This window comes from Lissotriton helveticus, chromosome 2_1 (genome assembly GCF_964261635.1).
Source record: "Lissotriton helveticus chromosome 2_1, aLisHel1.1, whole genome shotgun sequence".
Lineage (NCBI taxonomy): Eukaryota > Metazoa > Chordata > Amphibia > Caudata > Salamandridae > Lissotriton > Lissotriton helveticus.
In genome coordinates this window covers 1590128571-1590153128 of record NC_136059.1, presented here as the reverse complement: position 1 = coordinate 1590153128, position 24558 = coordinate 1590128571, and the positions used below count along the sequence as shown (strand labels likewise).

At 46.8% G+C, this 24558-nt stretch overlaps 1 protein-coding gene across 3 annotated transcripts in view; it reads right to left on the bottom strand.

The window, feature by feature from the left end:
- The window catches only part of TECRL (trans-2,3-enoyl-CoA reductase like), a 769360-nt gene that overhangs the window by 577211 nt on the left and 167591 nt on the right, over window positions 1-24558 (bottom strand). For all 3 annotated transcript variants that reach the window (XM_078677590.1, XM_078677589.1, XM_078677588.1), the window contains exon 2: window positions 4272-4323. In XM_078677590.1, coding sequence (XP_078533716.1) covers window positions 4272-4323 — 52 coding nt within the window. The remainder of the gene's footprint in view (window positions 1-4271; window positions 4324-24558) is intronic.

Sequence of the window (24558 nt, the reverse complement as noted above, 5' to 3'; positions counted from 1 at the left end):
TAATCAGGCCAATCCACAAGAAAGGGAGCAAAGAGGCGCCACAAAACTACCGGCTGATTAATCTCCTAGATATAGGTGAGAAAGTGTTTTCTAAAATTGTACTGAAACAATTGAATGCATGGGTAGACGAGTTTCAAATAATACCCACAGAACAGGGTGGATTTAGAGCAGGCCACTCTACAATAGATCATGGATTTGCTCTATGGGCGATGGCGAGGAAGTCGACGGAACAGAACGGCAAGTTGTGATGCTGTTTCGTCGACTTCAGAGCAGCCTTTGACTCTGTGGATCGGGTCTGCCTATGGGAGTTACTAAAGAGGTTAAATATTCCTAAAGATCTCCTCACAATAATAAAAGAACTACACAGGGAAAACTGGGGGCAAGTAATTAAGGATACGGTGGGTTCTCTGACCCCAAAAATACCCATTGCCAATGGATTAAGACAGAGCTGTGTGCTGGCCCCACAGCTATTTTCGATCTTCTTGTCAGATCTCCCGGCACATTTAGAGGTGGAGGGTAGTGCCAGTCCGAAAATGGATGGCAATAAGATACCCTGCCTATTGTACGCGGATGATCTGGTAATAGTAGATCAGACTGAGAGGGGCCTCCAAAGAAAGCTTAATGCTTTTAATACATACTGTGCCAGTAAATTCTTAACTATCAATCTGGATAAAACTAAAACCCTATGCTTCGGGAAAAAGATAAGCAGATTCAGTTGGTATATAGGGGATCTCAAATTGGAGACAGTTAATGAGTACCGATATCTGGGTATATGGTTCGATAGGGCTTTAAATTGGAATACCCACCTGGAAACTCAAAAAGCAAAGGCACTCTCTTCCATATGTGGCCTAAAAAGATTTAATGGGGACTATGGAGAGATGTCACACCGACCTCTGCTGAGAGCTTTTGAAGCAATGATCCCCTCTCAAGTTTTATATGGTGCTGAGATCCTTTATTTGAGCGGTAAGGGATCCTGGGACGTGATAGAGGGGAATTGCATAAAAAGGCTCCTATCACTTCCTCAGTCTGCTATGATACAAGCCATCAGAACTGAAATAGGCACAAAGTCCTGGGCGATACAAACCCAGATGGCTGAGATTAGATTCTGGAAGAGATTGGAAGACCCTGAAAGCCAAAAAGTAGCACACTGGTGCCGCAAAGAAATTCTGAGAAGTGAGCTAAAATGGGCGAAGGTCAGTAGGGAAAAACTGAAGGGAATCTGTAACTCATTAGAGATCGACTGGGACCAGGAAACGTTTCAAGTTCTAAGTACCAAAGGTGAGCTGAAGCAAAGGGGGAAAGAATCTTCTAAATCGCTTGATATAGGTTATTTAACAAAGAAAAAATCAGTGGCGCATATGCTAAATGCTTGGTCCTATGAAAATTGGTTCCCCTACCTTGATAGATTACCCAACCGCGGGTTCAGGCAAGAGATCCTGAGGTTTCGAATTGGGATTAACCCATGGCTAATAAACAAAGATCTTAAAACAAAAATGATAGATCAAGAAGGTTGTTGCAGGTGTAAGTTGGGAACTAAGGGAGACCTGCTACATATCTTGTTGGATTGTCTGTCACTCCTAGAGCAGAGAAAACTGTGGCTGCGCCCGGTCTTCCTAAAATATGATATAAAAACAAGGTCGCAGGCAGCCAGCCTTCTAACAGAAATCCCCTTTATTGACATTGCAATTGCCCTCGGGAAATTTATAAAGGTGGCCCTGAGTTCACTGAGAACCAAGGAATAACATGTAGTATTGTATAAATTTTAGCCGACTGAAATAGCTGTGGTGGTAAGAAAGTGAATAGATTTTAATTTTACAATTATAAGTTTTAAGGTAACTGGAATTTTTATTGGGATTTTGTATTATGTACTTTGAATTTTGTATTTGTGATAATGGTGTGTAGGATTGTTTTTTAACGGCCTAACTTTTAAAAATAGGTTTATGAATTTATTGTACATACTCCATATTGCGTTATGCTCACTGCATTGTTTAAAGACCAATGGTCACAATAAACATACATTTGACTTGACTTGACTTGGCCAGGAAAATCTTTTCAATATGAATTTGCAACAAGGGAGAAAAATATATGACCTTATCAGCAGTCATCATTTAAAAATCAAAAAGGCAAGGCCCAGATACACTCATTTTTCATGCACCACAGCACAGCAACCAAACTTGCCATGCTGCATTGGGCTTGAGGAAAACACAGCACAGAGCCCTGTGCAATAAGATAAGCCTGTTGCTGCTCTGTCATCCCAGGTATAGCACACAAATAAGGCAACGCAAAGCTGTGCACCATGGTGCAGAATGGGGTGTGCACCATCAAGCATAGGATTTGCATTGGAAGCATACTCTTTCAATACAGTTTTCAATGGCTAAACAAACGCAGGACGATCCCGCACATTGTTTTTTTGTGAAAATAAAGACTTTTGTCCTTCATGAGGTTTTTGATGCAATGACCGGTCTGGCTATCTCAGGAAATCTGGTTTTCCAAAAATACATATGGGTGTTTGTAATGGGTGTTTGTGTGGAATAATGCACTGCACCAACAGATATGTACAATGAAGTGGGGGGCATGTCGTTAGCCTACTGGGCTTAACTACACGCTCCGCCACTTTCGGAAACGCAAGGCTGCACCATATTTACAAGAATGTGGTGTAGCCTTGCGTTTCCCCCTGCGATGGCGCTAGGTTTACCAACTTAACACCAACACAGGCACCCTTGCACCATAGTGCAAGGGTGTCTGTGTACAGGGAAGGATTGGTTATGGGTAGGAAGGAGTCCCTTCCTGCACATAAACAATCCTAGCAAGCCATTTTGTAACTTTCATGTGTGCTGCTTCATGCAGCACACATAAAAGTTACAAAATGTAATTTTTAAAAAGGTTTGTTTATGTAAAGGAAGGGGCACCTTCCTGTACATGAACAAACCATGGCATTTTGCAGTTTCCATGTGTGCTGCCCAAGACAGCACACATGGAAAAAGCAAAAACGAGGAGAAATAATGCATTTCTCCTCGTTTCACCAACTTAAGACCAGGATTTTCCTGGTTTGAATTTAGGCGCAGCCTCCTATGTACGCCACCCTTGAACATATGGGGCAGCGTCAAATACAATAGGTATTGTGGAGGAACGTCCACCACAACACCCACTGCAGGCCCCTTTCATGCTAAACATAACGTGAAAGTATGCCTGATGTACAGGGAAGCGTTAAGCCACTAAACGTGGCTTAACGCTGCCTTGTACATAAGGCAAGGCCCCTAGCGCCATGCCACGGGAAAAACACAAAAAGTAACGTTCCCTTGGTGATAGGGGCTTGTACCAGGGGCGCAACACAGGCCCCCGCAGCCCACGCGGTGCGGGGGGACCCCTAGCTCCAAGGGGCCCCCTCGGCACTGAACTCTGGCCGGGAGAGCTCCTGATTGAGCCCGGAGGGGGCCCCCTAAGTACCGTGCAGGGAGGCCCCCTCACTTTTCGTTACACCAGTGGCTTGTACATATGCCCCAATGTGTTTTTGAGTTAAGGAAGGGGGACCTTTCCAGCACAAAACGTCTTTCACGATGAACAGTAAATTTCATGGTACGCCTTCCAACACTTTGCACCAGCACAAAACCGTTGGTTCCAAGAGGTTGATGAGTTTTTTCTTACAAAGGATTTCTATGAAAAGTTGGCTTAAACTGAACAGGCTTTCAATAACGCATGGGCCAGCACAGTATGAATTTAATATGAAATTTCTCTCAGGTCTTTAAGTAATGATGCCTCAACTGTTTCCGTAGGACCAGAGCATTATCACTTTCCCAGACAACCGTGGGAAATATAAATTACTTTCTGCAGCACAACTCAAATATGATGAAGTGCAATTCCGCTTAAGTCAATAGAATGTAAAGATGAAACAAATTCAGAAATAACGTGTCTTTCGATAAAAGGTTCATACTGTAATAAAAAAACGAAACTTGCGAAGCTATGTGTAAGAAGAGCTGTTGTGTCACGACATGGGGCCCACTGTGTTATGCTTGATAATGACCTAAATGGTTGTTAATGTTGAAACATAAATAATATTTTTCTTAAAGTGAACTTTGTTTATTTTACCTAACTAATTCAAAAATGTTTCTACTGTGAAATTAGTGTGGGGGTGAGGGGGCATTTCTGCCAGGAGTTAGTTGCATGTGGTGGGCATCAGCATTCAGTTTTGGGACCTAGATTTATTTTACTTCATGAGACTTTGACTCAAGAGAGAGAAAAGGAAAACTGAAACTAGTCCTTTGTCTACTTACAAGCTTGATGAACCCTGTGCTTTATGTCCAGAAGTGTCGACAACGGATGTACCTGAACACAAAAGAGTGGAGAAAATGAAAATGATTTAATATATATTCTTTTCCACAGGGTTCCTGTAAAAAGTCTGAACAAGCGACACATCATAACCTGAAATCAATGTATGTAGCTGCTAACATGTTTTTGTATGACATAGTCTTCTCAAAGGCACATGATCGGGTTTTGTCAGGGAAAACATACACACCGCAGAATCATTTGAATAAAAATATAAACATGACGGGACATAATTACATAAATGAGTTTACTTTTCAGAACAGTTAGCTGCTTTTACAGTGCATACATATACATTTTTTGCATTGCTATACTGCTTACCAATGCAACATGAACAAATGATAAGACAGAATGAACGATGTCAAACATTCTCCCCCAGGGCAGAGATCTAGGCCAAATCCATTGTTTTTTTGCTCGCCCTGCCATTCCTGTTCAGACCCAGCCATATCCAAATCAGTCTTGACCCTGCTGCCCATGGGAACAGCCCAGCCCGAACCGACCGGCCAGTTCCTTCCTGGACTGGAAACAAGCATCCTGGAACCGGTTTCGGGGCATCACCCCTCACCAGCCAGGTTGGCTTAACTCCAGTGGCATGGTACCCTTTACCAATGCAAAACTAAATGGGAGCCATCAAGCACTTTCTTAAAAGTTGCTATTGTTTCAGTTGTGACTGTCGATTTTTATTTCAGTGTATTGCCATTTATTTGTACAGTTCTTCTTTCCTTGCTGAAAGTGCCTAAGCACTTTAGTTTGGACCAATAGTCATTACCCAATAAAATAGGTATTAGTTTCACAAACTCATAAGGATGCTAAGCTAATTGGACCATGGTTGAAGATAGAACTTTACTTTCAACTGAAGTGATTGGCTGTCTCTTGACCTCGCCTCATGTAGGTAAACTATGCTCCCAGTCTTTGCTACCTGTTGCTCCCTACTCTAAAATTCAAGACTTGGTATTTGGGTTTAGCCTAACTTGCTGCCACTGTCTGCTGGGAGGTTTTCAATGCTTCAGTCTAAAACAGAACCACTGCCACAATAAAATGTGGTCCTGGCACTGAGAACAGGATCTCACGGTTGTAATATTCATTTAAGGTCACAAATGGTGTGTCCACATGCTCGCCTAAGGTAGCTCTGGTTGTGCCAGCCTGCAGTTAGCGATTAATCATAAGGAGGGCCTATTCCCTCTTTGGTCACCCACGGAGCACTCATTCTGTGTCAAGTACTCATTAAGAGCCTGATTTAGATCTTGGCAGGCGGGTCACTCCATCACAATGGTGACGGATATCCCGTCTGCCGAAATATAAAAATCAGCCACGGTCCGTGCAGGTAACAGCGGTGGGGCCGGGTGAGGGGGATGTCGAGGGATTATGTAGAGGAAAAAGGAAATAAATCAGTAATTTTCCCTCATCATCATCCGTCAGAATCCCCCCCAAGGTGGACCCACCGCTGTTACCTGCACGGACCATGGCTGATAAAAATCCTATAATGTCCTAGAGGATTTATTTTTCGGCGGAGGAGATATTCATCACTTTTGTGACGGAGTAACCCGTCCGCCAAGATCTATATCAGGCCCCAAGTTACAATGCTGCAGAGCTATCGGCCTATTGTAACACAGAATATATTGATGCAATTCACTTACTAAGTAGCAGTGTGTCACTCAGTACAGGTGCAGAAGGTCACATTGTTCGATGGCCCTGCAGAGTTTATAGGCACTATCTTTTTAAAATCCCTCTTCGGCTAACATCTCATTATATTATCATCCAGATAGCTCTATCTGTTCATATTCCCTTCTGATTTCTACCAACGATGTATAAATGTTCCAATTACTCCCGTTACGTGGGTACCTGTCTCCTGACCATTCCAGTAATTGTTCAAACATGTCATTTTACTTGGCTACAAAATGATGATAAAGCAAAATCTTGCAATGTATTAATTGAAATAATGTTCGATTGTCTTCTGTTTCATATTGTCGTTTTGAAAGTTATGTATTTTGGGTTGAACGATCTATTTATGCTTCTATCAAATTGCATAGAAAACCATTTACAACATCTTCTGTTCTCGAAAAGCAGGTCATACCACACCCAAAAAGCAGACCATATTTTGGTTGTGTGGTCGCAGATTGCTTGCATTGTGGCAATGTGTATCACTGTGTTGACCAGTTATGGATTTACGATCTAATACCACAACCCTTAAATTCATGTAATTATCTGTACTACATAGACACTCTACTCCTACAACCCTGCCCCCTTAGTTCAGAGTGGTTACTCTCGATCGTACTGACAGCTCTGGATTTCTCCATTTTCTAACATACCTGATATATTTAGTAGGTGAGAAATTGCAACTTATATGATATTTCGGTGAGAACACTCTAAACGAACAGGCAAATGGTTATTTAATTAACTAACAAAGACTTAGGTCGCAACAAATTGGAAAAGTCTCATGATCAGGTCACACATTAGACATAGAGCTTTATTTAGAATCTGGCAGATGTTGAACAATTTCTAAAAGGTGGTGGATTTCCCTTCTGCCCTACTTAGAGTGTATGGGATCCCTATGTACTCTAAATAGAACGATGGGGACATCTGTTGCTTTTTAACAGCTGTCCCACATCTAACAAACTCTAAGTAAGGCCCTAATCCCCACACACACTGTCACATCATTTGATTTAGCAATACTGCCACAGCAGTAGTTGGAGCCCTCCTCAATAACTTTCCAACTCCTAAACATGACAGCTGCTCAGTGTACCCACAATTAGCAACCTGTTCCATTGCAGTACATTTTTAAAAAATGGCAAAAAACAAAAACATTGTGTATGTCAGGCTTACAAATCTGAAAATGATGGGTGGAAACATAGAACACTAACAGCAGCAATCCTTCAGCGTGGCACATAAGACACAATGCATAAGTCACATACTAGTTTACTACAGCGTTTTTACAAGGTCAAAAAGAGTTAATTGTGTGAATGAAACAACACACATGGTACATTTTTGGGCAAAGAGACAATTCTGGAAAATTTGGAAGACACCCCAACACAGAGCACACAACATTGCCATAAATAATTGCCTTTCTTCTAAACAAACATAATATATGAGACGATAACATAATACCCAGACTTCTCCCCTTATATTGCAGCTGCTCATAGAATATTATCCAAGTACCTTCAAACACATAAAAACAAATGAAATATGAAAAACATAAATATATAAGTCTTTAACTTACTCATAAAACCTCATCAAGCTTCATGTATTAATGAAATATACTTATCCCTTACCATGCTAATCTTATTGACAAACCTCCCACATCTGGGGGAGAGTTTTCTGCAGCGTGAAGTGGGACTTTGACAACCTGGTTCTTGTCCTAGCCAATTGCAACCCACTATCAAATCCCCCATGTACCAACAAATTCGTCAAAATTGGTATTAACATGACATTGCAAAACAGTTTAATCCACTTTCAGGTGAACATTAGGCGTAATATCATAGGAAGGAATAAATCCAGAGAGGCAACCAATAGATACATTCTCCTCATCAAGCATGTTGAAGATCACAAAGCGCTGCCTCTAATGCTTCTCACTGCAGTATACAAAATGAGCGACCACAGCATGCTACAAAAATATTGAAGGAGTGGGCATTTTTATAGGTTGGATAATATCAGCTAAATATTAGTCTACTTCATAGACCTCCCTAGCATTTAGACCCCAAAAGCATATTTCCAATAGGTGCAGATGCACCTGACCTCTTCATGTATTCTCCATACTCCGCCTCCTCCCTTTTCCACCCTCCAATAAACTGCCCACCCCTCTACACCCCCTAGTACCGGGAAACATCCTTTACGACGCAACTTTTACCACGCAGTGCCATTACAGCGCAGGTTTTTCAACGCAAGTCATTACAACAAATTGCGCTGGGGGGCGCTCTAGGATAGGTAACAGTTTAATTTACTATCCAACACCTTCCCTACTATCCACGGGGACTGGAGTTGGAATAGTAAATTAAACTATTCACTATCCAGCACCCCCCAACGCAAGTCGTTGTTACGACTTGCGTTGAAAAACCTGCGTTGTAAAGGCATGCGTAGTAAAAGCATGCGTTGTAACAACGTACATCCCCTAGTACCATACATTCTACCAAACTAGACATTTAGCTACACACCATACAAAAGTCCATATGTTAACAGCTTTCACACTTCTTCTCACGTCATAGTCAAACACAATCAAACATAATCCAGCACTCTCCACAAGCTCCACAGGCCACAACACTCCACTCTAAATTTCTCCACACCCCAAACTCACCTAAGACATCTCCATACTGCACATTACATACTGTAGTAGTACATTGCAAGTCACACCAGTTCCCAATTGGAGAAGTGCAATCATGATACCATTTTACATACCATAGGAGTGTATCATAATAATGAGTACTCAGCACTCAAATTCATTCTGTGTGATTAATGTTAATAAGGAGAGTGGAGTATGGCATATTTAAAGTACTCCATATGAAGGGTTTGTGTACATAACATGCTTAATAAAGGTCTATGTAATATTCAAATGTTAAGGTGACAGGAGAAGTTAACAAAATGTGTCCCATTTTGAGGCAAAAAAATTAAAATGTGAATGTGTAAACACATTTTTAACATTTAGACGTGTAACCAGAATTATTTTCATGCAGGTGCATTTAGAAAGATATCTTCGTAATTGTTTACAATTTATAAAGGGATTAGGAAGCTGCATTTATTGTGTGTGTTGAAATGTGCACAATATCTGTAACCTGGTACACTGTTAAACTTGACTAGTGTAGGCCTCGAGAAATAGTATAGTTCATGCTCACGTTAAAGTCTAACACATGACATTCATGCTCACGTTAAAATCTAACACATGACATTCGTATTTAACTTTCAATGCAGAATGCATTGTCTTGTATTTTGTTTCCACTGCTGGAACAGAGAAGGCCTCATTAGTTAGCATAAAGGGATTTTGTTTTCATTAGACAGCAAGTTATGGGAAGATGAATTTGGCAAGGAGAAGCACGGTAATGAGCAAGGAGGCCAGTGCTGATGGGAGAGGAGAGGAATGACCAAGGACAAACAAAGTTGCAACTTATCGATGTAGGAAAGGTGGTGGAAGTATCCAGTTGTGCCAGAGCCATGGAAATCCATTAACAAGGGCTACGTGGGATTTTATACCCAGAATGAAATTTATATTTTATGCTCAACCTAGTGAGGGACAGAGGAATCATTTTAGGATTTCATGGAGAGCAGATCTATACTTCTGCTTGTGTGGCTTTATGTTACCTGACTCATTGTTGGAGTGCCTTCTACTGAAGACTTCAAGAGCTGACACCTTTCTGATTTCACTTTTACCAAATGTTTCTTAGCTTAGGGTTCCCTTTTTAAGGTACTGGAGGGAGAGATAGCTTCCTCATGCTTACTTTGGAAAATCATCTGATGCAATTTAATATTCAATTCTTTTTCCCGATCGTCTGTATCCTCATCGTAGTGTTAGTTGTCTGATTTGTATTATGTAGGGTAAATCTCCTCAGAAGATTTGGACTTACCTTGGTCTTTCCGTATTTCTATATGATCATATTGACATTGGTCTATATTGATTTGTTCCTAAATGTACAATTAAATTCATATTAAGTTGTTGATTGAGGTATTGTGTGACCACATTGGTTAGATTGTTTTGAGACATTAACAAGTGATAGTTTTCTCTCTTTACCTCTCAAGTTGCTTTAAAGGTCATCAATCTATAGATAAATGTTTGAATGGACCCGGGCTCCATCAATATTGCATAATATGTCAAAAAATTCCATGATCCATGCTCCAAACTCCTTCCAACCCTGCAAATCTCAATAGTCTATATTAAACCACAACTTGAAATATTATGGTCTCCATCACTCTCCACTTCACTTCACACATTGCTTCTTCTCATGGTCCAGCTTTCATAAATGGGCACCTTACATTATAGTTCAGCTTATGCCAAAGTTATGCCTCTGTTGGCTTCTGACTTCACTCTCAACACTCAACACTGTCTCAATTGAACCCTCAACTGAATCTGCTTCATTTAGTAAAATTCCCAATCCTTATCCCAGACCCTATTCCCTTTTATCAACTCCACTAGCACCAGGCCCGTAAGCTCAATTCTGATCACTCCATACTATTTTATTGTGATTGCTCAGTCACATTTATGACAGCATTCTACTAAGCTTGTATTTCAGACTTCATGTCAGATTTTACATGATCTAATCTACTGATTTCACTCCATCCTTCCTCCTAATTCCATCCGCTGAATGCCAAGCTCCATTTTCCAGATCCCATTCTCGGGATGCCACCTTCACTCTCCTCACTATTCACTGCATTGACTTGCATCTTTAATTCCGAAACCCAGACTGCTTCATCACATCATAGCTCCACCTTTCACTCTCTTGAACCCAGGCTGCCATTTTGTGACAATCGCCCCACTTGGCTTACGGCACCCTCCAATGCTCCATTCACCGACGAACTCAAGGACTCTAAGAAATCCTGCCGAACCCTCGAGAAGAACTGGCGCCGCGAACAGACGGCAGAAAACCATGCAGCTCTCAAGAACACCACCCGCATACTCCACCAACTGATCCGCACCACCAAGAGGACTTCTTTCAAGGAGCGCCTAGACAACAACGTACACAACAGCAAGGAACTCTTCAGCATCGTCAAAGAACTCTCCAACCGCAGCGCCAACTCCAATGACATCCCACCATCACAAGACCTCTGCGACGCCCCCGCCACCTTCTTTCACCGCAAGATCGCTGACATTCACGACAGCTTCGGCGCCTAGACGCTGCCATCAGCCATAGAACCATCACCCCCCACCGCCACCCTCAACACCTGGAACCCCATCAGCACTGAAGACACCACCCACGTCATGAACACCATCCACTCCGGCTCACCGTCCGATCTATGCCCCCACCAACAAAGCAGACGCCGTCATCGCACCCCACCTCTGGAACATCTTCAACAACTCCTTCTCGACCGCCACCTTCCCAGAGAGCTGGAAACATGCAGAGATCAACGCTCTACTGAAGAAACCCACAGCGGACCCTAAAGACCTCAAGAACTTCGGCCCATCTCCCTTCTTCCCTTCTCTGCGAAAGTCATCGAGAAGACTGTCAACAAACAGCTGACCGCCTTCCTCGAGGCAAATGGCTCCCTCGACCCAGTCCAGATTCTGCGACAACCACAGCACCGAGACCGCCCTCATCGCAGCCACCGACGACATCAGGACCCTGCTCGACAACGGGGAAACAGCCGCCCTCATACTCCTTGACCTCTCAGCCGCCTTCGACACCGTCTGCCACTGCACCCTAAGATCTTGCCTCCACAACACAGGGATCCAAGGAGGAGCCCTGGACTGGATCACATCATTCCCCTCCGGCAGAACCCAGAGAGTCCACCTACCTCCCTTCCACTCCGCGTCCACCGAGATCATCTGCGGTGTACCCCAAGGCTCCTCGCTCAGCCCGACTCTCTTCAATGTCTACAAGAGCCCCCTCGCCGCCATCGTCCGCGCACACAACCTCAACATCATCCCCTACGCCAACGACACCCAGCTGATCCTCTCCCTCACCAAAGACCTAGCAACCACCAAGACCAACCGCAAGGAAGGAATGAGGGACGTCGCAAACTGGATGAAGCTCAGCCGCCTGAAACTGAACTCGGACAAGACGGAAGTCCTCATCCTGGGACCATCCCCATCTGCCTGGAACGACTCCTGGTGGCCCACCGCACTGGGTACCGCACCGACAGCAATGGACCATGCACGCAACCTGGGATTCATCTTGAACTCCACTCTCACACTGTCCAAACAAGTCAACGCCATCTCATCCTCATGCTTCAACACCCTGCGCATGCTCCGAAAGATATTCAAATAGATCCCCAGCAAAACAAGAAGAACGGTCACCCAAGCCCTCGTCACCAGCCGGTTGGACCTCGGGAACGCCCTCTACCCAGGAACCCCAGGAAAACTTCAGAGAAGACTCCAGCGCATACAGAACGCCTCCGCTCGCCTCATCCTCGACATTCCTCGCCACAGTCACATATCCGCCCACCTCAGAGACTTGCACTGGCTTCCAGTCAGCAAGAGAATCATATTCAGGCTCCTCACCCACGCACACAAGGCTCTCCACGACATAGGCCCCGACTACCTCAACAGACGCCTCGCGTTCTACACTCCGTCCCGCCAGCTCTGCTCCGCCAGCCTCGCCCTCGCCACCATCCCACGGATTCGGGGAACCACCACCGGAGGAAGATTGTTCTCCTACCTGGCCGCCAAGACCTGGAACTCCCTCCCCGTTCAACTTCGACTGACCCAGGACCACCTCACCTTCAGGAGACACCTCAAGACCTGTAGCAGCACCCCCCCCCCCAGCGCCTTGAGACCCTCACGGGTGAGTAGCGCGCTTTACAAATGCTATGATTGATTGATTGATTGATTCCTCCTAATTCACGGTTCTGACTACCCTGCATTAATATATCCCCCCTGACTCAATTTCCATCTTTTTCTGAGACGCTCACCTCACTCCACTGTACGCTCATTTAGCGCCACTACTCAATGTACAATTGTTATGTCATGATTTATTAAATAGTATCTTCAGGCAGATGTATGTGCATTCTCAAACCTTCCGCCTTAGTAGGAATGGCCTCCAGTACTTCTCCTGGGATGTTTCCATGCAGAGAGGTGCCTAAGACTTCTACACGATCAGCCCTCGGAACGATGTATCTATTACATGCATGAACGTAATTCAATAAAAACGCCCCGTTTTCACAGAATAGTGCAACTAGGGAGACTTTGAATATTGAGGTAAACGTTTGACCCCAATTTCTTATTTTTTTTAAATAATCTTTTATTGTTTTGTTTACCATACAACACCACCCTACCTTCCCTCCCTCCCCCACCCCTCTCAGACAGCTAAAAAAAAGACCAACAGTACATAATTCATCTGCTGCAGTAGTAACAAATAGCAGCCAATACAATAATATAACACTTGCTTATCGTCAGATAATATTGTGGGTATCTTCCTTTAGGTTGCAGTACTATAAGAGAGCAAGTGTAGTCGTACCTAGTCCTGTTATGCCTTTGCATCCACTCTATCAAAGGATCCCAAATATCCAAGCCCCTTTTACCATTACAACGCCCTTTTCTTTTATCTATGGCTCCCTCTAGGCTACAAATTGCCAACAATCAGGCCTGCCATTGTTGAAAAGCCAGTGGGATTGGGTCTTGCCAAGCCGATGCGAAACAAATCCTTAGGACAGCCATAGCCACAAAAATCAATCCCTGTACATTCCCTACTCTGCTTGTTCCTGCCGTGCCTAACATTGTTTCTTCTACTGATATTACTATTCTCAGCACTTCCGATAAAAAAAATCTGATATATCAGTGATCAGATCTTGCAAAACATTACAAAATGCGAACGTATGCACTATGTCAGCTTCATGCAGTGCACATCGTGGGTTTTATATCAATTTCTATTGTACAAAAAGAAAATGTGGTTATTAATGAATGTGGCAGGGCATTATTTTGTCTCTCTGCCTGTCTGTATTTTCTAATTAGTTGTGGGAATGTATGTAACAAGTATTGACATCACCAATAGGTTTGACGATTTTATTGTGAATGCAGATGAATTTAAGAGCTGGGTGAAAGTGTGATTGCATAGGGGATGGATGAGTGAGTTTGTGCATGGATGAGTTGCTAGATTGATTGGCGAATGTATAAGTACAGCCTTGAACTTATCATCTCTAAAGGAGAAGAGGGCTTGACAATTTCCTACCCGAAAAGAAGTGTGTTCAAACATTCATTGACTCACCTTAACTGGCGAAAGTAATGCAGCGTCTATATTTTGAGGAACAAAAATACAGATAACTGCACAGACAGATGGGTTACACATTTCTTCCGATTTGAGAGGCTGAAGATGAAGCGGCTGCCATAAATGCTGTCTCTGCTGCTCTGCCTCAGAAGCAGAAAACGCATATCCAAGGTGAATGGAGAAGCACAGCCGATAGAATATCAAATGCATTTAAAGAGAACTGAAATATAGGCATCTCTGGACACCTTTAGCTAGGTCTCTATGGTGAGCCCAGAAAAATAAGCTGTGTCTCCAATGAAATAGAATCTATTGTTACCAGCAACAGAAGAAGGATGCAAGAGCACGATTGAAAGTGTAAGCATGGGAAGCCTGCTGCGTCATCAGAGCTTGCTCACAAGAATTGTCATAGATGATCTAGGTCAGAAGTTGAAAAAAAAAAGCATTTAAGTGCCCTTAAAAATAAGCATGAGACATGCCTGCCCAAAACAATAGAAGGCTTAGGAAGGTCTTTGGCTAAACCTTAGCCCATCAACAAAAGAATCTATACTCAATACCCAAATGTCTCCTGTGCCCGCTATCCACTTTGTTTTAAGTATCTCTGAATAAGCACAGAGTAAATATCCAGCCATAGATAGAGGAGCAGAAAAAATATTGCTAACAATTAGCAAGGGGAGTAGGGAGTGAGATCAGGATAAAATGAGCAAGCATCGGACGGTGATTGGGACTTAGTATGGAATATCGTTTTTAATAAGGCTTTCTGTTTCTTCGCGTTTTTTCACAAGGGACCGTGTACTGACGGAAGATCGGATGTATATTATTCTGGACAGAAATGGTAAGCAATCAAAACTCTCCTTCAAAATAAGTTAAAAATAACTAATATCCAGAGTATATATCCAGAGTGAAGAAAAAGAAGCCTGTTGTCCACTGAAGGGGCATCAGTTTTTAGGTCACGCCTGCAGACAACGCGCATGCATGGTCACTTGTGACGATCTATTGAGTCTCAAACAAAAAAAACCTCTAAAAAGGTGCTTTAAGCCCACCCATTACTTACCATTCGTTGGCATCATTATCACGCTTCTTTACTGTCTTTTAACTTGGCAGCGTGTGCTAGGCCTTACTTCCTGCATCACTTCCCTTTCTTTGGGTGGAGCATGGACCAAGTACAGATTGATGTATCTTAATTAGTGTCTGTCCGCTGCTTGCTATTCCTTTTTTTGTTGGGCCAATCTGGGCCTGAGTACTATGGGTTCCAACATTAATATTGCGCTAATGGGACCCATAATAAGATGCAACCCCTCTAGGTACTTCCACCCTGCACACTATTGCTGGATTTCAAGGCTAGGGGTGGGTCTGCATGCTGAAAGTTGTTTTCTAAAGCAGAATTAAGAAGCATATACTCAGGGATTGCTGCTAAACTCGTTTTCTATTAATAGAAGCTTTAATTTGATTAAAATGTATTCGTAATTTCGGGGGGGCGTGGCCAGCAACATGGTGGAGTGGCCGCAGAGGGTGGAGCTCCGGCTGCCCAACACAGATCTGTCCGGTAATCCTGCATCCTCTGCTCACTAAACACACTGCATACTATCCTGAAGTCGGCAGTTACCTTGAGTAGAAGATGACGAGTGCCATGCTGTCCTGGTTCACCAGAGGAACAGAGGTGGTTGGCAGAGGGCGCGGCTGGAGAAGATGGCGCCTGCCTCGAGGCCCGGTCTGGGTGCTCGATAAGGTGAGCCTCTTACATCCCTCGGCGGCTTCGTGCTAAGTGCGATAGTAGCCAATCCAGAGGTTCTTGCGGAGCGGTCGATGCCGGCACCAGCAGAGGAGCCGCAGCCATGCGGGCTCAGACCTGAACAGACGGTGTTCCCAGCGAGTTTCTGAGAGTCGGGAGCAGTGGCGGCTGGTGGAATTTGAAAAGGGGGGGCCCTCGGCCCCCCCGCACGCATGGCGGCGCGGCGACCGCCGCCCCCCCCTATTTCCTTTCGTCATTCGGCGGTGGGGGCGTGCCCCGGGGGTGCGGCCCACCGCCGATTGGCCGGCGGCCGTCCTGACCCGGATCCAAATTAGTGGTTCCGGGTCAGGGGGGACGGGCGATAGGAGGGGCCAACCGGCCCCTCGGGAATAAGAGGTGGGGAGCGCCCAGGAGACCCCCTTGTCCCTGGACGCTCCCCCGCTGTACGTTGTGCCCCGCGTTCGGGGCCTCTTTGTTTTAGTAATCTTTCCTTTTTATCTTTCAGGTCGAGGACGAACGGAGCGGAGCCCAGCAGTGGAGAAGTGGAGGCGTGCGGGCGGAGTGGTTTTTTCCGAGGCGGCGCCGGTAAACTCGAGCGGCCTAGGGAGCTGCGTCGCACGGGGACAAGTCGGCATTAGAGGAAGCCGGTAATAAGCGCAAAGGAACGGCGCTTCACCAGGGCTGTAAGCGGTGAGCCAAACGAAGGGTCCGGTGTTTGTCGGTAAGTGCAGGCTCGCGCTGCGGACCTGGGCAGCAGAATAACGAGGGGAGTGTAATCTTCTTTGTCAGGCGGTACGAGGGAATTTCCCGCCTACAGGGACGGTTTAAATACGGGCAAAGAATTTCCCGCCTTCAGGGGCAGTTCAAATACGGGCGCCTAAGTAGAGGCGGCGAACGAAGTAAACAAGCGTGGTATCCCGCCTTCGGGAGCGCTTTAAAACGGGCGCCTGATCAAAGGCAGTGAATTAATAGCTGTTTCGGTGAGAAGTGGGGTTCGGTCTAGTGTGCTGGGGTAGGGCCACGGCCTTCGTTTTAAAATTATACGCTGTCAAGGAAGTAAAGCAGGGTCGTCCAGGGCAGCCCCTGGAAGGGAGACCCCCTTTGCAGATACGTTATATTATTGCCTGAAAAGTGTAATTTGGTGCTTGAAGAGATGTTTCCCCTTAAAAGAGATCTGTGACATTTTCATTTTATTGTTAAAGAACAGTGGATTGGCTCTTTATAACTGCTTATGCCGGTTGTGTTAGTAAGTACCAAAGGGGGCAACTGTTGATAAGAATTCAATTTAATAGGTATTTTTAGGCACACTACCTAAAATCATTTAATTAATATTGTAATTTTGTGTGAATATTGCTCATATTGTGTGTTTTTTTAGTGGCGCACAGCTGCAGTGAGTCTAATTAGGAGGGGCCAATAGTCCTCTGTATTAAAACCAGGTTCTCTCCTAATCTGCTCTTACTTTCTGTACACGGTGTTAATACATTTCTCAATTCCAGGCTATTTTACTACATTATCGGTACAAGTCACTCGCAGACAGGACGTGGGGACATTCAGCACGCAACGTGGTGTGGGGCGTGAACGCAGACCATTATCACCGGCGAGGACACGGGACGGATCGGTAAGAGGGGTACGGGGGGCTAGCATTCATCGCTCCTGGTGGCCGCCGGGTGGGTCTACATTAGGTTTACTCATCCCTTACATAAGCGGACAAGCCGCTAGTGTTGCGGTCGCCGTTGCATGGTGCTGAAAGCCCCCTGGTGACCCTCCATCAAAAAAGGTACACAGAGTTGGCCTGTCGTGATATTGAGAGAGTAGGCTGCAGTTGTTTGGGGTAGCATCATGCCAGGTCCACGGGGTGGAAAGAGGGGGCCCAACATGGAGGCTATGATGCTGGCCATGATGCGTGACATGAAAGAAATGAAACAGCAGCTAGGGAAAGTAAATGAGCTGGAAGCACGGTTTAATGAGAGTCTTGGTGACGCCCCAGGCCCATCGGGTAGGCCTATCCGCAAGAGGGTTGCACCAGTGCCAAGGGGGGATTTTATCACCCCACTTACGAAGTCTAAGTCCAAGAGACCCAGGGATGAAACCCCCACCCCAGGGCCAGTAGGGCCGGTACCTTCCGTGCCGTCGGCAGTCGTGCCACCCCCGCATATACCTATGCCTACACCCCTTGCCCCCGTGGTACCGGTGCCTGCGGGTCAACCAGTAGACGCTGGGCCTGCTTCCCCACCGGTGCCCACAATCCCGGGTACAGGTGTGCCACACCCGGCACCCGCCCTGCCAGCTGTGTCGGTACCACAGGGCATAACCCCTGTGGTACCTGTTGTCCCTGTGGGTAATTTCGAGTCAACGCTCCTCCAGGCAAAAGCACTGAAGGAGTGGATGCTCCCAAGTGAATGGAGGGCGCAGTGTACTAGATTTAGGGTTGAGGAAAATCTCAACAACTGGATGCAAGCATGGGCTGTATTCACTGCGGTTAAAGCGGAGCGTCCTCCAGATTTACAGGCAGCATTGGCATGCTACTCAAGCAGGATTGTGGGGTGGAGTCAACAGTATTCTGGGGAAGCATGGAAGGGTTATGATGTCAATTTCAGGAAGGCATTGGAATTCAACAGATCATTGCCATGGGACACGGTAGATTCCATGGCGTGGCACAAACAGTTCTCCGATACTGCACCTCCCCCTCAGTTCGGTGCGGGCAAGGTGTTCACTAGACCGCAGCAGCCCTTTCGGCCCCCCCAAACGAGTGAGGTACCTGGGAAGTTTAGGGCAGGTGGGCCAGAGAAAAAAGGGGTGTGCTGGGATTTTAATAGGCGCACCTGCACAAGGGCCGCGTGTAAGTTTAGACATGCATGTTCCTCCTGTGGGCACCCCTCCCATCCAGAAACTACCTGTAGGTCCAAGCAAGGTAACACAGGTCAGAGGGGTAGGGGAAGGCCATTATAATTCAAACAGGTCAGGCCCCCCCACACCAGTGGATGTGGCGGCAATGATTCCATGGTTGAACAGATACCCAGACCACACATCGGCCACCCTGCTCCAAGAAGGTTTTTCTAAAGGTTTTAGGATCCCGGCCGGGGGATACACAGGCAGTGCGCACTGTAGAAATCAATTGTCAGTCAAACACAATCCGGCTGTTGTGGCCGCCAAAATTGACAAGGAGCTTTCATTAGGCAGGATAGCTGGCCCCTTTTTCTGAAGTGCCAGTACCCAATTTTGTGTGTTCCCCACTGGGAGTTGTCCCCAAGAAAGAGAAGGGGCAATTCAGATTGATTCATAACCTATCAGCACCTAGGGGGACGTCACTGAATGATGCCATTGACGAGGGTATCTGTAGTGTTAAGTACGCCTCTTTTGATCAGGCTGTTAACTTATTGCAGGCCACGGGACCCGGGGCGCTGATGGCGAAATCAGACATAGAATCAGCCTTTCGCCTCCTCCCAGTCCACCCGGCGGACCAACATCTTTTAGGTTTCACCTTTGGGGATAGGTTCTACATGGACAAATGCATGCCTATGGGTTGTTCTATTTCTTGCGCCTACTTTGAGATGTTTAGTTCCTTTCTTGAATGGGCCATGAGACAAGTGACGGGCCATCAAGGGGTCATGCATTATTTAGATGATTTCCTCTTCCTCGGTACGGCGGGATCTCAGGAGTGCGCACTGGCATTGCAGGAATTTTGCGTGCTCATGCGGGCTTTTGGGGTCCCTCTTGCGCCCGGGAAGACTGTGGGCCCGACCACCTGCTTAGAATTCCTTGGCATCGAGATTGACTCAATGGAGGGATGTTTTAGATTACCTAAGGACAAGGTGTGCAAATTCAAGACATCGCTACAGTTATGCCTCCGGAAGGAGAAGGTCACTTTGCAGCAATTACAGGAGGTGGTAGGGCAATTGAATTTTGCACTGAGAATCATCCCCATGGCTCGCCCTTTCTCTCGCTCCATCGCCCACGCGATGAGGGGGCTGAGGGAAAGGCACCACCGCACTCGCCTATCGGCTGAAATTCGCCAGGATATGCTTATTTGGATGGCATTCCTGGAGGATTTTAACGGTAGGGTGGTCTGGCCCGGCCCGCTCACAACATCAGCGGAGTTGGGCTTATGGACTGACGCGGCCGGTAGTGTGGGCTTTGGCGCCATCCTAGGGAACAGGTGGGTCGCCCAACAGTGGCCGGAAGAATGGACAACATGGGGTCTGACCAGCAACATTGGCTTCCTTGAACTCTTCCCAATATGGGTGGCACTGATGGTCTGGCCCGAACACCTATGTAACCAATCAGTGGTGTTTTGGTCAGATAACATGACGGTGGTGGAATGTATCAACCAGCAGGGGGCGCGGTGTCCTTTCATACTGCGTCTGATCAAAGAAATTGTTCTGCGGTGCCTTAAACTGAATGCTAATTTTAGGGCCAAACATGTCCCTGGTGTTCTAAACAATGCAGCTGACTCCCTCTCTCGCTTCAAAATGCAGGTTTTCAGGGAGCATCTCCCCTCAGCAGACCCCTCGCCAGCACACTTCCCAGCAGCACTTTGGCGGATTGGTGCCCCAGATTACAGGACCTCGTGGTCGCTAGCCTAGCCCCCAGGACCAAGACGGCTTACGAAGGGGCGTTTCTGTCTTATTGTTCCTTTTTGGGGCCACAGTGGGAAGCGCTTTGGGCGGAGGAAGATGGCTTTGCAGCCTATTTAGAATGGATGCATAGGGAGGGGCGCTCGGTGGCAGCTGCAAACAGACATAGGGCAGCGGTGTCATTCTTCGCTCAAGCTAGGGGCTTCCGGGATCCCACTAATACCTTTATGATACGTAAGGCTTTAAGGGGATGGCGCCGTATTCAGGGACACCAGAAGGATAAGAGAAAGCCTATTGGATTGGCCCGGCTGACTGCTCTACTGGGCACGCTGGAGACTGTTTGTAGCTCGGAGTGGGAGGTGCTTCTTTTTAGGGCGGCATTCTCTTTGGCATTCTATGGGGCGCTGAGAATTAGCGAACTTGTGGCAGGTTCGAAGTCGGACCTACTGGGCGGCTTGCAAAGGGCTAGTGTGACGATAAGGGGGGACACCATGTGGGTGATTATCCAGAAGTCTAAAACAGACCAGGAGGCTAGGGGTCACACCATAGTTCTGCAACGGGCCCCCGCCAACCCGTGCTGCCCGGTCAGGCACGTGGAATTATTTCTCGGACTCTTGGTAGGCTCAGCGGTCAGGACATTGCTCTGTCACGCTGACGGGAGCCCCTTGACCAGGTATCAATTCAGGAAAGTATTGGAGATGGGGGTTGGGAAAGCAGGTCTTGACCCTAAAGAGTTTGGTTCTCATTCCTTCAGGATTGGGGCAGCAACTGAGGCGGTGGCAGGGGGCCTTCCAGTGGAAAGAGTGAAGACAATTGGGAGGTGGTCTTCAGAATGCTATAAACGTTATGTTCGGATTGACATGCTATGATTACATGTCACTCACGCTTGGTTTCTTTCCGCTCTCTTACAGTTTCTCAGACCTGTTACGCAGGGGAGGAATCTGTCGTCGGGCAACGGCAACATTCATCAGCACGGAGCGGCGACCAGGAAACAATGAAGAGCAATGTCTGGATTGTTGGTCATTCATATGTGAAGCGGGCAGAATGTGTCTTTATGTCAGGTGACAAGAGGAGAAGGGCGGCACAACTAGGGTTGGACATCACGTTCTTTGGCAGAGGGGGGTTGTGTCTTCACGAGTTTAGGGGATTTTTCCAGAGGCTTCTAGCACGCCAACAATCTCCACCGGCAGTGGTGATACTTCACCTTGGGGAGAATGATTTGGCAACACTGGGTAGACGCATTCTGATTGAGGAGATTATTTCAACGGCGGGTTGGATGGCTAGGACCTGCCCCGGTTGCACATTGGTATGGTCACAACTCATTCCTCGACTACAGTGGCGGGGGGGACATTCGGTCAGGGCGTTGAATCACTCGGTAAAGAGGATCAACACACGGTTGGATAGGTTGTTTCGATCCCCCCTGTTACAGTCAATACCTCACGGGTGTATCTGGGGCGACAAGTATTACTTGAGGGACGGGGTTCATTTAACTCAGGAAGGGAATGTCTTGTGGTCTGACAATATCTGGGCTTGGCTAGAGGGATTTGTGAGTAGGAGGCTGCCATAAGTAGGGGTTAGAAGGGGGAGGCCAGATCGTCGGTTAACAATGCTGGCCTGTGGCGGTAAGGTCATTATCGGTGAGCACATATTTGAGGTCTGAGGGGGCGGGCATCATCCTATGGAGGTTCCCGCCCAGGGGGAGGGGCCTGCGGGCCACTCCCACAACTCCAGGGGCAAGGTAATAGGCAAAGGAGCGCGGGTAGGAGTAGTTCACGCTTTCCTTAGGCTGGTAGCCACCCCGCGCGCGTGGACTCATGACGCCACCGGCGCAGAGTAAGGGCCCTCCTTTAGTCGGTAAATGGAGTTTAGGGCGTAGACCGGGCAATTCCCGGGGTAACACTGCGCATGCGCACTTCTAGGGGGGAGGCGCAGCTTGTAGGACCTGACACCGGTAGTGACCCTGCCATATGGCCAGAAATGTACAAAAATCAAGTTTAGGATGTTTAGTCTAAGTTAGGAACAACATGTATTAGAGTTTTGTTAAGGTCAGGCTCTCAAACTTGTTGATAAGAATGTGAACTAAATGTCCTGCTGATTTTTGTTTTCATTGTTGATTATGCAATTAAAAACCTTTTTTAATTTCATACTTTAATAAATACGGCCGGGCGACTAGCGCCCGCCTTCCAAAAAGTAAAGACGTCTCGTGTCCACGTTCCTGAGTGTTGGGTGCCGGATTGGGGGGGGAGGCGGCAGCTAGTCGCTGACCATGTGAAAAGGGGGGGCCCTCGGCCCCCCCGCACGCATGGCGGCGCGGCGACCGCCGCCCCCCCCTATTTCCTTTCGTCATTCGGCGGTGGGGGCGTGCCCCGGGGGTGCGGCCCACCGCCGATTGGCCGGCGGCCGTCCTGACCCGGATCCAAATTAGTGGTTCCGGGTCAGGGGGGACGGGCGATAGGAGGGGCCAACCGGCCCCTCGGGAATAAGAGGTGGGGAGCGCCCAGGAGACCCCCTTGTCCCTGGACGCTCCCCCGCTGTACGTTGTGCCCCGCGTTCGGGGCCTCTTTGTTTTCCCACCCACCATCCCTTGGAACAAAGTTTTGAGTAGTTTTATGTCTGGTTCAATGGTAAATTTCGAAGGTACGGTCCACAGGAGAGACGGATCTGTTGGTGTATGTTGTGATAAGTTTGTTTAGGAATTTTTTCCCCTTTTTTAGCAAAACATGTGTGAAGTGAATTGTATTTTGAAGCCATGTGTCTTTAGGCCTTTTTTCCCTTTGTAGCTATACATTGTACTGTTATTGAGTGTAACATGTGTAAGCGAATTGTATTTTAATGCCATGTGTCGTTAGGCCTTTTTCCCTTTTAGTTATACGTTGATACTGTTATTTATTAGCCAGTGTAGCTGTCCTTTAGAATTTTCTCCCATAGGTCGTCGTATTTATTAGGTATGGGGCATGCGGTAAGGTCATTATCGGTGAGCACATATTTGAGGTCTGAGGGGGCGGGCATCATCCTATGGAGGTTCCCGCCCAGGGGGAGGGGCCTGCGGGCCACTCCCACAACTCCAGGGGCAAGGTAATAGGCAAAGGAGCGCGGGTAGGAGTAGTTCACGCTTTCCTTAGGCTGGTAGCCACCCCGCGCGCGTGGACTCATGACGCCACCGGCGCAGAGTAAGGGCCCTCCTTTAGTGGGTAAATGGAGTTTAGGGCGTAGACCGGGCAATTCCCGGGGTAACACTGCGCATGCGCACTTCTAGGGGGGAGGCGCAGCTTGTAGGACCTGACACCGGTAGTGACCCTGCCATATGGCCAGAAATGTACAAAAATCAAGTTTAGGATGTTTAGTCTAAGTTAGGAACAACATGTATTAGAGTTTTGTTAAGGTCAGGCTCTCAAACTTGTTGATAAGAATGTGAACTAAATGTCCTGCTGATTTTTGTTTTCATTGTTGATTATGCAATTAAAAACCTTTTTTAATTTCATACTTTAATAAATACGGCCGGGCGACTAGCGCCCGCCTTCCAAAAAGTAAAGACGTCTCGTGTCCACGTTCCTGGGTGTTGGGTGCCGGATTGGGGGGGGAGGCGGCAGCTAGTCGCTGACCATGTGAAGCTGGTGAGGCATATGCAAGACGAATCAACATATGCGAGCGCGCGCAGCGTGCCAGCTCGACGGCAACGTGGAAACACCCATTGTTACTCTTGGGTGCGGTATTACTAATGGAGTTCCCTACTAATGAGGGCTTTAGAGTAGACTGAGTGGCAGCAATTTCTAGCCAGTAGGCCTCCCTTAATTTATTGAATACAATAAAAAAAATAAACGTACTTATTGCCCGAGCCGGGTCCTATTCAGAGGTCTGCACTACACTAGGCATGTCCAGCATACCTAATGGTTTGTGAATGTGAGAGCTCCTCTCTCACATGACATGCGCAGTCAGACCACCATCTTCTGGACGCCAGCTCTGAGTGCTCTCCCCCATCTGCTCTGCATGCGCTGTGCAAATAGAGGAATGCCCCTTTCTGAGCGCATGTTTGCACATGTAGTGCTGCCGTTATCCGTATTGCAGAAGAGGCTACACTAGCGTCTGTGGGCTCTGC